General features: G+C 40.5%; 1 protein-coding gene across 1 annotated transcript in view; it reads left to right on the top strand.

Moving 5' to 3' along the window:
• The window catches only part of nol10 (nucleolar protein 10), a 35,352-nt gene extending 30,529 nt beyond the window's left edge, over nucleotides 1–4,823 (top strand). The window contains exons 20-21 of the mRNA XM_046309196.1: nucleotides 1,385–1,487; nucleotides 4,197–4,823. Of these exons, the coding sequence (XP_046165152.1) occupies nucleotides 1,385–1,487; nucleotides 4,197–4,388 (295 nt within the window). The 3' untranslated portion in view covers nucleotides 4,389–4,823. The remainder of the gene's footprint in view (nucleotides 1–1,384; nucleotides 1,488–4,196) is intronic.
• Nucleotides 4,824–17,174: the final 12,351 nt, after the last annotated feature.

Here is a 17,174-nt window from a genome sequence, read left to right as displayed (position 1 = left end):
CATTCCCCTCAGAAATGTCCCGGAACTTGCAGGTGCCTTGGTGGAAGACTGGGGTAATATCAGTGGCGTTGTGTGACACAACTGTACATTTTAAAGTGGCCTTTCATTGTCCCCAGCACAAGATGCATCTGTCTAATGATCATGCTGTTTAATCACCTTCTTATGCCACACCTGTCTTGGTTAATGAGAAATGCTCACTGACAGGGATGTAAACAAATTTGTGCACAACATTTAAGAGAAATAAGCTTTTTGTGCATGTAGAACATTTTTACCATTTAAAAAAAAAATTCAGCTCATGAAGCATGGGACCAAAACATAGTTGTAGAGTTTTGTTCAGTGTACATATGACCTCAATTACCTAAACTAACCCGTACCCCCTGTGTATATAGCATCGTTGTTGTTATATTGTTTTAATTTATTTTTTACATTAGTTAGAAAATATTATCTTCCTCTGCATTGTTGGTTAAGGGCTTGTAAGTAAGCATTTCACGGTAAGGTCTACTACACCTGTTGTATTTGGTACATGTGACTGACAAATAATACTTGATTTGATCTAACAGCGAGGAGGAGGAACTATGAAAACGGATGTTACACGCGGCTGAGATGTTTCAAAATATTGCATCTACATGGATCTCTTGCGATCTGGATATTGCACATGCCTCTATTGCGATTTTGATGTGAATTTGATTCATTGTGTAGCCCTAGTTTATAAGTATTTATTTTGCCAGTACAACGATTATAGCAGGGAAACGTGTGGGCCTGTGTGACTGTGTCTAAGGTGCCTGACTGTACTGAGCTCTCTACAGCAGACAGAAATGTGTGGCCTGGCCTGAGTCTGTCACATCCATCACTGTCTTGACAGGTGGACACATGCAGCACGTAGCAAGAAAAATGAGGACACAGGTCAAATATAGGAAGGCTCCAAATACAGGAAGGGTGTCCCAAGGTTTTCTTCACATTATGTAACACACCCTCTACTTGTGCTTCAAACTCAATTAAAAGCAATTATTTAAGTTGAGTGAAAGAAGACTAAATGTTGAACAATAGAGCAGTTTTTGTAGTGCACCTACTCCCAACACTTAAAACAGACAATGAATTCACTACAGCATTTAAAAAAAAATTGTTGTCTCAAAGTGCCTTTTTAAAATTATAATTTGTTCGTGTTTTTATTTGAAAAGTAACTCCATTGATTTTACTCTGAATACTTTTTAAATTAGCGAAAAATGTAATTAAAGTAACATTAAAGTACTTTTACTTGAGAAGGATATTTAAGTACTCTTTTCTCCCCTTTTATAGGTACTGCATTTCATCACTATTGTAGTGTGTGTATGCTGGTAATAGACCTGCCCATGTGTCCCGTATTGACATGTTATGTGTCTACTAGAGCATCACTGGAAGAGCGTCTGAAGCTGGAGGAACGTTCTGGAACAGTAAACGTGGCTGACACAGCTGTTGGCAGCAAACAGCTCACCTTCACCCTCAAGAAGGTAAGTCATGATGACACCATTACATAATAAGCCACTGAAAGGGACAACAAATGTCTTTTCAAACTACGGATCTGGATTTCTGCTGATCCTCGAATTCAGTAACAAACAGTTTGTCGTTGTTTTGCTTATCAGTTCGTAGACCATGTGCCATAGAATCAGTACATCAAATCTCTTCCCAACTATTTTGCAATCTATAAGGCACAGCGAACCATTTTTTTGTTCCTTAAATGAAACACAATTTTCTTTAACCAGTTCTGTTTTTTAATGCAGGGCTGATGAACAAATACCTTTTTTCCGTTTTTTTTTTTCTCTTTCCACGTGCCTCTTCCATTTATCATTTTGTTTTTCTCCTCAATTTCATGATATCCAATTGGTAGTTAGTCTTGTCCTATCGCTGCAACTCCCTTACAAGCTAAGTTTGGCCAAGGGTCCCTCACATGCAGAGAGACTGAGTCTGTCTGCTGGGTAAATCCCCTGTACTACATCATGAGCTGGGGGTCAATGTTGATTACAGGTCTGTTAAGAGAAAGCTATAATTGTTTTGCAGAAGATCGTTTAAAGATGCACTATGCTGAAATCGCTCCGCCATTTCTTGGTTGCTAAAATTGTAATAGTTCGCCTAATTTCAGTTTGTGACAAAACAAGCAAGTACAATGTAGAGAATCATTGTACCATCTTCAGGTCAGCCAACTTTTGAAGATATCTTGGAGTTAGATTTGCCCCTGGCACAATCTCTAGACAGGGAATTGGGGGTCCTATCCCAGGAAGATTTTACTGTTTTAAAGCTAATTTCCTGCAATTCTGTGTATTTTGACATGGCTTAGGCCTATGACCAGGGTGGAAAATTAGGTGTATTCAGGATGCATTGAACATTAAATGAACACTCAAAATTTGACGAATTTGTTACTTTGAGATTTTGGGGGGATGAAATGTAAAGTATGGTAATATTAGCTGTAACATTTTTTTAGGTGTTTTGACACTTTATTCAGTAATGAAAATGAGATAGGGAGACAGGCAAATGCTAGAAACAGTGGGAAGGTTGGAAACCGGGATTGACCCCTGTTCTCGGGTGTAAAGTTGTATACGACACCTACCGGGGATTGTTACCACTATTAATATTAATGGTTGATGGCAGTGGATAACCAAATTATAGATTGCAGTCTGTTTGTCCATAGACTGCTTTCAAGGTAAGGACACAAACATTTTATGTTTTGTAATTTGGGTGAGCTCTCTCTTTAAAATAGGACTGTAAGAAAATCCTGCCTGCTCTCCAGGTGGGTTGGCATCCCGATCTATGTTTCACAAGTGCTGGGTGTTTGAAAATGCATTTCTTAAAATCGCAGAACCTTAAAGAAAAATGTAATGAATACAATATTCAGGTGGTTTATGCCTACTAGTTGAAGGTTCTTGCCATCATCTTACTATCCATAGACAAAATATGTGTTTATGAGTTGAGTCCCACCTACCATCTCTGCCTAGCATGTGCACAATACTAAAATGTCGTTTAATAAGCATTTAATATCCAATGCTTCTTTGTATGACTTATTCAAAACTGTCTGTAAATAGCTGCAAAAAACTACATAGCCTCATATAATTCATTTTCAAACACAGAAGTAGGCATATCAGATTTAAAATGTGTTTACAGTGGCAGAATTGTGAAGAAGTAGAATAATAAAATAAGTGTGGGCAATAACAGCTGTGTTCTTGATGAAGCATAGTAATTACCCTATATTTTAGCCCATCGTTAAGAATGACAATTGTTTTACTGATCAGACTAAATTAAATAAATAGCTAATAAAATCTACTGAAGACAAGATTACATAAATCTGCCCCTACACTCTACCCAAATTATTTGTATATATAGAATTAAAAGTTTTCCTTTTGGGTTCAAAATTACTTTAAAAGTTCCAAATCAGGTCACCCTACCAAACTTCCCTGCTAAAACATACTGTAGGTCTGTGTGCTGCCTTGTCATTGTCACAGCCTAAATTCCAATCACCAAACAAGGGGACTAATGCAAGTGTGGATTAACTTGACTTTAGTACATGCTGTCATGGCTGCATTCTGAAATGGGGACGGGAGTAACAGCAAACAAAAGTGTGCTACCGTGCTTCTCTTATTACAGTCTTATAAACTTCAGGGGAGACTGTTCTCTCTCTCCATTCACCTCCGCTCTAATCTTGAGGGGCGTTTCTTTATACCATGCATCCAAACAATGATATAGATTTCACTTGTGATGTTAAATTTCAGGCGCAGATGCTCCGATTTCAAAACGATTTGGAGCACAGTTGAAAAATGAAAGAAGTACTTTTCAATGCGTGAGATGTGAGAGCGTGAGAAGTGGGTCAACTGAGTGTCTCACGACCAATGCGTTAGAGTTGGCAGCTCTGTATCTAAACCGCCGTGAAATATATTTTCCATAACCAGAAATATTGCATTTTCAGCTGTTTGAAAGTGTATAAACCTGAAAGTAAAAGATGCAAAAACAAAACTTAAGATCGGGAAGCATAGAAATAGCGCACATAGAACAGATCTACCGCTTCTTAGACTTGCTTTCAATGAGAATGACAGATCTATAACACACATTTATATGTGAATTGGGTCAGGTTGCCCAAACAGTTATATATTGCAACTTAAATCATACTCTAATTAAAAGTATATCTTTCTCCTTTCGCTCTCTGCCTCTCCTTTCTCAATTATCTCCTTCAGTCGGAGCAGCAACAGCGGCAGCAGCAGGCGGAGCGTGAACACCACGAGGAGAGGAAGAAGCTGAGGAGGTCCGCTGGACACCTGTCGAGTGAGAGAGGCAGAGGTAGAGGTAGAGGTGGATTTAGAGGGAGGGGCGGAAGTAGAGGCGGATTTAGAGGCAGAGGGGGGAGTAGAGGCAGGGGGCACTACTGAGGTAGAGGCAGTGGTAACTGAACTACTCTCAGGGAAAATACTGAGATTAAGTAGCCCAAAGTCAAAAGAGTAACGTCTTTTCTTACAGCCATTTCCCGGCCTAATTTATAATAAAATGAAACTTTTTTACCGTCTGAGAATCAAGAGGTTGTGATACAAAAGTGACCTGACCGATTGTGACCTGCCCTATAACTCTGTTATGTTGGTGGAGGTGCTATGAAAGGATACAATGTGTAATATCTGTTGGGTGCAAAATGGTGTGATTGTGTGGTGTATGCAGTTTGATCTGTGTGCATTCGTATGTCTGTGAAAGGCTCCTGACCTTCACCGTGTTTTTGTCACTTCACAATCTTCATTGTTCTCTAGTGCAGACAAAACCATATCTGTATTATGTATGCACTGTGCCTAGCCCATAAACCCTTTCTACCAAACGTATCTCCCTGGTCTGTGTTATGTTCTGATAGTAGCCTCATGGTCGATGGAAGCAGCTATCCAAAAATACGTCCAACAATTGGACACACTGAGTCACTGACTCGTTCCATTCTCCGAAGAGATGCATGCATTTTTAAATGAATTACAGGTGAAGCCTCAGTTGTATGGGTAAAGTAATTGTTTTAATCAACTGACATAAGGATTAGCACCCAATAATGAATGTCTGTCCACTTGCATGACTAACAACTGAAAGGCTTCACAAACCTCTTTTACTTCCTTGTATAAATCAAACGGCCACCATTTCACTCCAGTCCAGACAAATGGGAAGAGAAAACAGAGAAGAAAAGTCCTGGGAACATGGATCCCCAATTCTTGGAAGCACCTTTCTCCGTTTGGCCACCCATCACCCTTTCACACATGGCTGGGCCCTCTTGTCTCCTTTGATCCTGCCCCTTTTGAAATGTCAAGAGGTGTTGTCCAATTCCCCCGACCCACTCCGTTAAAACACTGTTGCCTGGGACCTCAAACTAGTTTTGCCCCGCATTCGGTCTTCAACGAGGTCCGCCATCAAAATTAGCAGACAATTGTCCTCTATCCATCGTTTTTGGAATTGCCAATGCTCTCTGACTGTCTAGCTTTCATTTGGGTGATTATTAGCAATCTGACCACAGTAAATAAACTGTATGAATGTAGGTCCGTTATCATTTCTCCACAGTTTTGATTTGTTTTTAGTAATTAAAAGTATATTGAGTTCATTCCCAGCTTTAGCCATTGTCTGCCTCCCTTGCTCTTCCTTCCCGCCTGTTTGGTGCTTACCCCTCTAACCTGGCTAGTCACTCTTACAATTGTTATGCTCATTTGACTTTGCCCAGATCATTGCGAGTGGAGTATGACATACAAATGTAATCCAAAGATTATAGGATGTCTGAAGAAAGTTGAAGCTGTTCATTCTACTTTCCATTGTTGGTTGCTGCAGAGTGGGATGAATAACAACAGGTGAAACAAAGAAAGGATAACTGTTAATTTACTCAAATGTCCAAGTTATGCAAGCACATCTCAAGATTCAATGGTATGATTCAAAAGGAAGGCCTTACACCATACAACAAGGTGTGTGTAGTAAAACTGAGCGAAATAGAGGGCAGTCGGAGACTATATGGTAGGGCTCTCCAACCTTGCTCCTGGAGAGCTACTGTCCTGTAGGTTTTCACCCCAACCCTAATCTAGCACACCCGATTGTAATAATTAGCAGGTTGAGAAGCTGAATCGGGTTGGAGAGAGAACCTAAAGGAAGATGGCTCTCCAGGAACAGGGTTAGAGAGACCTGCTATACGGAAATAGTGAGGGATTATGAGTGTCTGAGGGGTTGAGGCTTGTGGTCTTCATACAGTAATGACACACATTTAAGTTAGTCGGGAACGGGAGACTCTTTCTTCATGGCACAGTTGTGTGGTGGGTAGTGGTGCATGGGGAGTGGGCAGATGATTTATGTATGTTAAGCACTGCTGTGTACTTTCAGGGGTCACATAGCTGATAGCCACAGCCTACTTTTTCCTCATTGTGTTTGGGAAGAAAAGAGGAAAAGAAAGTGAGCGTGAGAGAGTGACTGCGTGTCACCACCAATCATACTTACGTAAGAGGCTCATTCAAGCCATCAACTGGGATGCTACAAAGTGAACTTTGGTTGTGTTTGTCATTTGCTAACTTGTCCTCAAGAAAGCAAACCTACCGACTGATGTGGGAATGGTTAGTCTGTCAAGTCTGGACAGCTGGTGACGCTTGTAGATTTTTTCACAAGTCTTCTTTTTTGCTCGACAAAACCATCACCATGGATACGCCAGATCTAGGCTACAAGAAGTGGGTCAGGGTAAGTTGGCACTTCCTGGAGCACATCACTCTTTTTCCAAGAAATTACAAAGAAAGGAAAACGTCAGAGTAACCAATAGAATGCATTTCAGTTTAGGCTGTCTACAAACAGCTCTGATCATTGCATTGAATTCCCCATGCTCCAATGAATTGAGATGTGTACGAGCTCATGCTTTATTATGTAAACTAAGATGACAGTTGGGATGTAGCTCCTTGAATAAACCTTTTAAGAGAGCTTCCAAAAACTTGTAAAAGATTGTTTCACCACAATTCCATCATTAGTTTATTGGTTTAGTCCCCAAATCATGGTATGTATTCATCTTGAACTACCACCACAATGACTCATTCACAGCACAAGACAAGCAGTAACTTACTCAGACCAGTCATTAAGAGCTCTCCATTTTGCATTGAGGCAACCAAAATGGGAATTTGGGTTGTCTCAAAGGCCAGGTTTGACCCAGTGTGCACTGCTTCTGCAGGCCACAGCAGCCCAGACAAAAGAAGCTAGGTTGGGGCTGCTTTCATAGTAATCCCCTCCACTGTGTGATTGAATGGGCTGCCCTGAGAAGCAAATCACACACACAAGTCACCATCTGAGCTCTGACGTGGGGTTAGGGAGGGGGCCATGGTCCATGGCCTTAAACGGGTTAGAGTGAAGAGCAGGGATCAGGGGAGAGAATGTGAATTCTAGGAAAAATAACATTTTACTTCGGACTGCTTTTTGAACCTGGGTAGTTTTTTTCATCATCACTTGACCAATCTGTCAGTGCTTTTAAAGAAAGGTCCTCTGGGGCATATGGAGATTTTAATTGGTTTAATGAGCAATCCAGTGTTCAAATGACAGGGGTGCTCTGGTGTTGCTTTCTTGGCTTGCTGTAAAACTCAGCCTGTGGCCTAGTAACATATTAGCAGTGACATTGTGTGGGAACGTTGTGACTCCAAATAATTAACCGTGTAGCCTACTTGTGCTGATAAAGTACATGTGTGTACAAATCCCAATGGGGTCCGATTCTGACCCAGGAATGTATGCCTTTCCTATGCACGTCTTTCCTACACACTTCTCCTCAGTATTTGGTATTGAGATTTACCTTAATCAGTCTCATAACGCGCTCTGCAGGAGTGCCTACCTTACTAGCTCTGAATACATTTCATTCAACGAATGAAAACCCTCCCACTTGCTGGCCAACAGGTTTTCTTGTGGAGTTTTCATTCATTTAAATGTACGGAAAACCTTATCTTAAGCCATCTTTTTAAATATGGTGTACCTTTTTAGTTCGGTTTTCTTTTGCGACAGGCTAGAATATATCAAGAAAACAGGTGAAGAATATTAGGGATCAATGAAAGAAAGCCATCTAAATATATGCATATTGTCTCCGTTGCAGCACCAATTGGTAGATGTAAAAATACTCTGATCTTGTAGATTATTTGGGTTTAGGAAAGTATTTATTAATCATAACAGGTTTAGAGAGCCTGTAGACACGAAAGAAAGAACGGTGGTTTGATTCATTCTGAAAATTGCCACATTCAGTTATTCAACCCATGGTAATGTTGGAAGATTATTGTACATAGAAGTATAATAGTAGGCTATATCCGCGTCTATTGCCTGCACTAACCATGGAACTGTGTGATGACACAGCCAAGTACTGTGCCGTGCGTCGGGTTCAAACTGTTACGTCTTGGGTCTGCGCTCCGCTCCATAACGATTTAATTAGCCTACGTGTCTTTTTAAAATGATCAACTGTTGCCACACCGCCATGACCGCATTTACAGAGGAAGCCAATGAAGGCAAGCGAAACACATGGAATGACAATGTAGGCTATACCAACTGAAGGGAACTAACAGTAAATTGGCAGCAGTATATCTGTAGACACCTCCGCCACACCTTCATTTATTCGATCTCCACCCAAAACGCACGATATACTGATGCTTAAATTCAAGATCGGAATATGCATAGAGAAAAGTGCATAAAAAGGCAACTACGTTCCATTTACGCAAACTTGGGTCGGAATCAGGCTGGCACCATGTGAATGCCTCCCAAGACTTTAAAAACACTTGATTAATCAAGAGAGGAGAAGCTTTCAAATGCTTTTATGGACGAAAACATTTTCCCTTTCTTAATCTCTCCCCTCTCTCTCTCTCTCCGATCCCTCTTTTGTCTCATCTCCTCTTCCAGAACGATGGATGGAGCGGAATGTTTTGAAGCGGATAATTTCCCCCTACTTTCCCACATGGCGTGTGGATGGAGAGAATGATCTCACTGCTGTCTTGGCATCTCTCATACCTCAGCTACTGCCTTCCTCCCTCCAGCACAACTAGAGGACCCAGACAGCTCGACCTTTATGAACCGTTAACAAGTGATAAAATATATCCCATGAAAAAAAACGCCATTGCTGGCAAAGCTAACACTGGATGACCCAGACTTGAAAGGCCCAGTGAGAGATGGCTCAAAGATGGCATTGTGACTGTCAACCAGAGCAGGGATAAATGATGAGTTGGCAGAAAAGGCCAACTCATCATCAACTCAGACTGAGTGGCATGGACTGGTAAAGGTTAAATATATCCAGTCAAGTGTCACAAAATCCAACCTGATTGTTTCACTGTGACCTGGTTTTGTGAATCATCCTTTTTATAAACCAAGTTTTATTCTGAAAGCAAATTCAAACTTGGTTTAAACAAGGATGAACAACAAAATAAGTTAAATTTGATTTCAGCTCCCTTCCACTCTTTTAAACAGTAAGATTTAAGCCAGAGGATATTTCTCAAGGTGCATTTCATATATGCATTGCAGATGCTATTAAGGTTTGTGTTCTGCCAATAACTGGCAAGTCAGTGGTGCAGCTCTGTACATTTGAGTATGCATGCAGCATGCTGTTGTTCATCATTGAGCAAATGTGCATTAGTGCACTTTCCAAATGAATGTATTGCAATGAAACTGACAGGTAGTGTGGCTTGAACACTCAACCTTCTGGCCCGATGCCCAGCGGACCATCGACTGCCACAAAAGCATGCTGAAGTGGCAGAGTCGATATCCGCACTTAAAAACACAGGGGCACTACAGTACAGTAAATTTGTAAAGTATTCAGACACCTTAAATGTATCCACATTTTGTTACGTTACTGCCTTATTATAAAATGAATTAAATTGCTTTTTTTCACTCGTCAATCTACTACACACAATACCCCATAAAAAATATGACATTTGCTTAAGTATTCAGACCCTTCACTCGGTACTTTGAAGCACCTTTGGCAACGATTACAGCCTTGTCTTCTTGAGTATGGCGCTACAAGCTTGGCACACCTGTATTTGGGGAGTTTCTCCCATTCTCTGCAGATCCTCTCAAGCTCTGTCAGGTTGGATGGCGAGTGTTGCTGCACAGCTATTTTCCGGTCTCTCGAGATGTTTGATCTGGTTCAAGTCAGGGCTATGACTGGGCCACTCAAAGACAGAAACTTGTCCCAAAGCCACTCATGCGTTATCTTGGCTGTGTGCTTAGGTTCGTTGTCCTGTTGGAAAGTGAACCTTTGCCCCAGCCTGAGGCCCTAAGCACTCTGGAGCTGGTTTTTACCAGGGATCTCTCTGTACTTTGCTCCGTTCATTTTCCCTCAATCCTGACTAGTCTCCCAGTCCCTGCCACTGAAAAACATCCCCACAGCATGATGCTGCCACCATCAGAGAAAGAGGGAGGTAGTATAGTAGTGGGAGGACATGGCCTAGATGCCAATACACTAAAAATGACTCCTTTCCTCTGCTTAAGGGCCAGTTATGAGTGAGAACTGATGAGAGAGCATATGGGATGTGCTAGGTGCTTCAGGTTTAGTAGTAGCTAGCAGTGCACTCCAGATGCCTCAAGGAAGGAATTTAGGTAGCAGCACCACCCCCAAACAACACTTCTCACGTTTTGTGTGACTGGGGGTAATTTGTGAACATCCTCAAATCATCTGTGTTCCCTTTCCCAATGAATGAGTAGTTGTAACATCCAACTGACACACTTCCACACTCACCCCCCCCCCAACAAACACATACACACACTCCTTCCCAAATGAATAACACTGGAATTTTAAAGAGATTGTTTGGAGCAGGAGGATGGGTTGGGGTTGTCATAATAAATATTTTGGGATTTTGCCAGCAGTGGTTTAATCAGAGACGATGCATGCTCATCATGGGAAGGTTGGGAAATAGTGGGCGTAGACAAAAGTTAATGACGTGTGTCTGCGAAGGAAATACCAGAAAGATGAGGTGTGTGTGGTCTCTGGGATGAAGTCACGCAAGGAAAGACTTCACGCCAAAAAGAGAACTGGACCAGGATAAATTTAATCTGGGCTGAATTTCTACAGCAGATGTTTGTCCAGAGGCATACTCGTTGAGTCGTAATAAAGGATTGTGTTGTCTTTATGGAGGATCATGTTCTAACCCCTACAGTACTAATAAAATGTATATAGGTTTGCACATTCTTTGTACACATGCTGTAATGTGTTTCTGTGTGAGGTCTGTGTGTGTACCTTCGTGGATGTTTGTGTGTCTGTGGGTGTGCTTGTGCTTTTACGTGGATGTGTGTGTTTGTGCAATTATTTCATGTTTGGTTACGTTGAATGATCCAAAACAGTACAGTGCTGAAGAGGAACATGAAATAAGGATAAGGAAGCTCAATTCAACTTTATTCTTCAACAGTAAACAATGCAGGCAACAACAACACAACATGATAAAGGCACTTTCACCGGTTGAAATTCCAATGTAATATACCAAAACAAACTATGCAAGATTTAGTATGTGCACCATAACCAATCAGAGTTGCAGTAAGCCTATTTGAAATGACCATTGCCATATATGAATCAGTGCCCTTCACTTTGAACTGTACTGTGTTTTAGGCTACAGTATGAGTGGTCACAAGTAGATGTGCTTGTTTTGAGATTGAAGTGAGTGCTGCATGTAGCCATGTGTGCACATTTGTTCATGTTCTTTGCTTGTTAGTGAGTTATTAGCCCAGTTATAGCTACTATCTAGTCAACAATGGGGGAGTGGTTGCCTCCAACAAGAATACCAAATGTGTGCATTTCTAGCCATCTTTGAAAAGCCAGTCAGGTAAAGAGTTTTTGAACTGTCTTAAAGGGGAAGTGTATTTTGAGACAGTCTCGAATTAACTAAGTAGCCAATAGGTAGAGGCGTAGCATAATTTGTCTGATTTTCTGTAATAATGGTATGGAATTGAGTTTTATTTTGTGAAGTGGTTTCTTGCATCAAACACATCATTTTCAGTCACCCTCCTTGTCTGAAAGGTTAATGTCAAGCCCTGCATGTTTTTCTTTCAAAGTCTAATGTATTGTAGGCATTGAACGCCACACATTGGCTGCTACTGTGGGCTGAATGATATGTCCGTGTTAAAATGTTGTCCTCTGTTAAAACTGTGTGGCGTTCACAGTAATCGCACGCCGAAAGTTGCACAACATTTTCACAACATTCATGTTTGCACTCGGCAGACCTGAAATTGTCTCAGTGCCAGGAAAATTGAGGGAACATTACTCACCACCACTGTTGCGTAAGTACCACCTCCCTGCGTCACCCATTGACTCATGCAATGTGAGTGTGTACACACAATGACTCCTGCTCTTCCGGTTGTGTAAGCAATCACAACTTGAAACAGTGGAGAATTGCCGGGTAGAAAATCTGGGTAGACAAAGACATCCCAAGAAGTTTTAGGTCAAAGATTTTATGGTTGAGTGAAATCAGTGTGAACCCCAACTCACGCATCACTCTCTCTCTCTCTCTCTTTAAACATTCTCTGGTGTTGAGGTAGAACTGGAGAGACTGAAACATGTTTCTTTTCATAGCTTTTTTTATTTTATACTTACCAGAGCATTGGAAAAGACACACAGCCGCAAGCTACCCACCCAGATCTGTTTGTGTGTGAGCGAAAGAGAGAGAGAGAAGAAATTATAAAAGCAAGTACCTAACCACACTGCAACTGAGGAAATTATTTAGCAAGGGGGAGATTATCCAACACATTTTACAATAATGCAGGGAAGATAATTGTTGGTCATTTTGTTGGTCACAAATAAAACTACCTTGGCACAGGATAATGGGAACTGAGGACAATGAAGAGATTGTAAAACAGAAAACACATAGCTTTTAAGAGTTTAAGTAAGTCACTTTGGGTAATATTTCTGCTTTCACTTTTTAAAAATTGTCAGGAGGACACAGCTGGGTAAATAAATCAAACTTAAATTAACTGGCCACTAGTGACGTAGTGTCATAGCTACTATGTTACCAGAGCATGATGTGCACACATGGGGCAGAGGGTTCTTGAGTGCAAAGATAGGATCACTTGTGTATCAGCGCACACTTAGTGGTTGTCAAACACACCTCATCACTGCCAAATGGCCATTAGGTCAGACTGCATTAATTGGCTCACCTCATAAAATCTCATCTTACCTGTCTTGATTCGAACACATTCTGTGATCAAACCAGGCCAATGCTTCATAACATATAGTCATTTCATAATAAAGCCTAACAATGGCTATCCATGTTGCCTTGCTCTGGCTCTTAAGTTAAGACTTGTGAAAGAGTGCATGCCTCTTTTCCATTACAGTCAATAAGTTGATGCTATAGTTGTTGTGACAGCATTCACAGCTCAGACTAATCTTTTTTGGTTTAACAGAGATCTACTACTTAGCAAGAAGAGAGAGAGGGATGGAGAGAGAAAAAAATAAGCAAATGTGGGTCCGTTTGCTTTGTGACCCCGTATCAGCATGTGACACAAAGCCCACCTGTTTACGTCAGAGATTCACAGGAGATCTCCTTGTCATGGACAAACGCAACCCTAAACATGCGTGCAGAACTCAAGCCATCGTAATTATTCAAAGCACAAGGCACAACAACTGTTTGTGCTTTAACTACTGGTTTGGGTTTATTGTTCATGTGAGATGAAGATGAGGATGTATTTTGTGAAACTGGGCCAACATTCACAAGTTATTAAGTTAAAGACTCTGTCCACTGAAAATTGCACTTTTTGAAGCTCATATTCTGTTATCTCTTACCCAAATAATGTTGTTGACTAGTCTTATACTCATATTTGTGGCCAAAGCATAAACACAAAGAAATCAACTTCAAACTTCTATTTTTTAAACAGACCATTGATGATGTCATCCTGCCTTATTGGCTGAGCTGGCCAATCAGCGGTCTACTCGCGTTCATATTTTTAATTGGGATACGCCCACACCATTCCAACACAGAAAAGCTGCATTCTAACATACTCAATTACCATATTTTGGAAGGAAAAGTATTTCACTCGTATTGTAATTATAGGTCATATTTCATAGAAATCTGGAAACACTGGACAACTACTTTAACATTCAAAGGCATTCAATTTTCAACATTCAATTTTTCAGTTTTTGATTTGTTAAAAAGTTTGAAATATCCAATAAATGTCGTTCCACTTCATGATTGTGTCCCACTTGTTGTTGATTCTTCACAAAAAAATACAGTTTTATATCTTTATGTTTGAAGCCTGAAATGTGGCAAAAGGTCGCAAAGTTCAAGGGGGCCGAATACTTTCGCAAGGCACTGTAGCTGAGGCACAAAATAAGCATTACATATTGTGTAAGGCTTGTCCCATCATACCATGGCAATTCAAACCATCATACCGCAAGAATCTGAAAGTATGTGGTGCAACAGTGTGTGTCTGTGTCCTGCTGTAAATGAGGTAACTATTATGTGTTCTGTTCAAGATGTACAGAATCATACATACACACACAAACACGATGTGCCCTGACTGAACAGCTGTGTATCTTGTGGGCTGCCCTTGTGCTAAATCATTACTATTGTGTAAGGCCTAGCTACAGGGTTGGGCCACGACAAACCACTGAAGCGATAACAGAGACTCTATATACCAGGAAGAGAGAGATAGATGGAAAGTAGGCTACAAGAGGAAGGGGAAAACACAACGAGAGAGAACCAGAAGGAGAGAGAAAAATAAAGAGTGAGGAAGATAAGACGAGGGGACATTCCTTTGCCTAAACTCGGGGTCGCTACGGCTGCACACTCCGTATCCCATGACCCTGCCATTTTAAACAAGCAGATACATGTACAGTGCCTTCAGAAAGTATTCATACCCCTTGTTTATTCCACATTTTGTTGTGTTACGGCCTAAATTCAAAATGGATTAAATATATTTTTTTTATAACCCATCCACACACAATATCCAATAACGGCAAAGTGAAAACATACATTTTTTTATATTTTTTGCAAATGTATTGAAAATTAAATACAGAAATACCTAATTTACATAAGTATTCACACCCCTGAACCAATACTTTTTAGAAGCACCTTTGGCAGCAATTACAGCTGTGAGTCTTTCTGGGTAAGTCTCTAAGAGCTTTCCACACCTGGATTGTTGAGAAAAAAAAATCATTATTCTTTTCAAAATTCTTTGTAGCTTTGTCAAATTGGTTGTTGATAATTGCTAGACAACCATTTTCAGGTATTGCCATAGATTTTCAAGTAGACTTAAGTCAAAATGGTCACTCGGCCACTCAGGAACATTCATGGTCTTCTTGGTAAACAAATCCAGCGTAGATTTGGCCTTGTGTTTTAGGTTATTATCCTACTGAAAGGTGAATTAATCTCCCATTATCTGGTGGAAAGCAGACTGAACAAGGGTTTCCTCTAGGATTTTGCCTGTGCTTAGCTCCATTCCATTTTTTTTAATGCTGAAAAACTCCCGAGTCCTTAACGATTACAAGTATACCCATAGCATGGTGCAGCCACCACTATGCTTGAAAATATGGAGAGTGGTACTCAGTAATGTATTGGATTTGCCCCAAATGTAACACTTTGTATTCAGGGCATAAAGTTAATTGCTTTGCCACATGTTTTGCAGTATTACTTTGGTGCATTGTTGCAAACAGAATACATATTTTGGAATATTTTTATTATGTTCTTTTCACTCTGTTAATTAGGTTACTATTGTGAAGCAACTACAATATTGTTGATCCATCCTCAGTTTTCTCTTATCACAGCCATTCAACTCTGTAACTGTTTTAGTCACCATTGGCCTCGTGGTGAAATTCCTCTCCGTTAACTGAGTTAAGAAGGACGTCTGTATCTTTGTAGTGACTGGGTGTATTGATACACCATCCAAAGTGTAATTAATAACTTCTCCATACTCAAAAGGATATTCAATGTCTGCTTTTTTCTTTTACCTATCTACCAATAGGTGCCCTTCTTTGCGAGGCATTGGAAAACCTCCCTGGTCTTTGTGGTTGAATCTGTGTTTGAAATTCGCTGCTCGAATAAGAGGGACTTTACATATAATTGTATGTCGGGAGTACAGAGATGAGTTGGTCATTCAAAAATAATGTTAAACACGATTTTGCATGCACAATGAGTCCATGCAACTTATTATGTGACGTAAGCACATTTTTACTGATTAACTTATTTAGGCTTCACATACCAAAGGGGTTGAATACTTATTGACTCAAGACATTTCAGATTTAGATTTTTTATTCATTTGTAAAAAATACAATTCCACTTTGACAGTATGGGGAGATCAGTGACAGAAAAATCTAAATGTAATCCATTTTAAATTCAGGCTGTAGCATAACAAAATGTGGAAAAAGGGTGTGAATACTTTCTGAAGGTACTGTATATGTGGTAAACCAAATAGCCCCTGGGCTGAGGCCTACTTCCTGCTCAGGAGCCATGTGTGCTTCGGGGTGGTGGGCGTCATCCGCCAGAACAAAATGAGAAGCAAGTGTAGGGGAGGCAGCAGGGCTTCCCACCAATGAAGGACGTAAAAAGAGACACAACTGGAGCATAGCAGATTGTTTTGTCTGGTTTGCCCTTGCATACATGTCTCCATTCCTCCACCCCTTCCTCTTTTCCACCTTTTTATTCCATTGAGAAAAACAGTGAGGTTCTTGGGGTTTCAACGCGAGTTTAAAGAATGACTCCATATGCTAGACAGGCGGTGAATCTGAACGCCTGAATGGAAACCAACTCATGGTCATGAAAAGAGAAGATGCCAATTTGATTGTGGCCCATTTTGATATGGAGAACCCATTTCACAAAACCGCAGATATGTAGTCTTCATGATGCTTGAGAGGCTTTGAACCGACACCAGCCTCTTAAAAGTGGAATGCCAATGTTTCCAGAAGTGCTATTGGGTCAATAATGACCAAATTCTTAATTTTCCCAAGAATGATGTCTACTCCCAACCCCAAAGTCTCTGAAAGTTCAAATTGGGCTGGTGGCAGCATGGAAAAGTGGTTAATCTGTTCTTTTCAGGAATCTCTAGGACTTGAAGACAGATCGGGGTCAAACAATCAGTGTTATTCATACAATTCCCTTGACGAATTTAGTGTCTGTTCAAGGAAAAGTTACTAGTACAAATCTACAACATAATGTGATACTTCTAAGCTGAAATAGCAACTAAATCAGTTTTGAACGTGTTACACTAAGCTCACGACGTCAGCATCTTGTGGGAAAAAATGACAATGA

Source organism: Oncorhynchus gorbuscha, linkage group LG17 (assembly GCF_021184085.1).
Source record: "Oncorhynchus gorbuscha isolate QuinsamMale2020 ecotype Even-year linkage group LG17, OgorEven_v1.0, whole genome shotgun sequence".
Taxonomy (NCBI): Eukaryota; Metazoa; Chordata; class Actinopteri; order Salmoniformes; family Salmonidae; genus Oncorhynchus; species Oncorhynchus gorbuscha.
The sequence above is the reverse complement of the archived record's forward strand: the minus strand, read 5'-3'. Positions and strand labels throughout refer to the sequence as shown.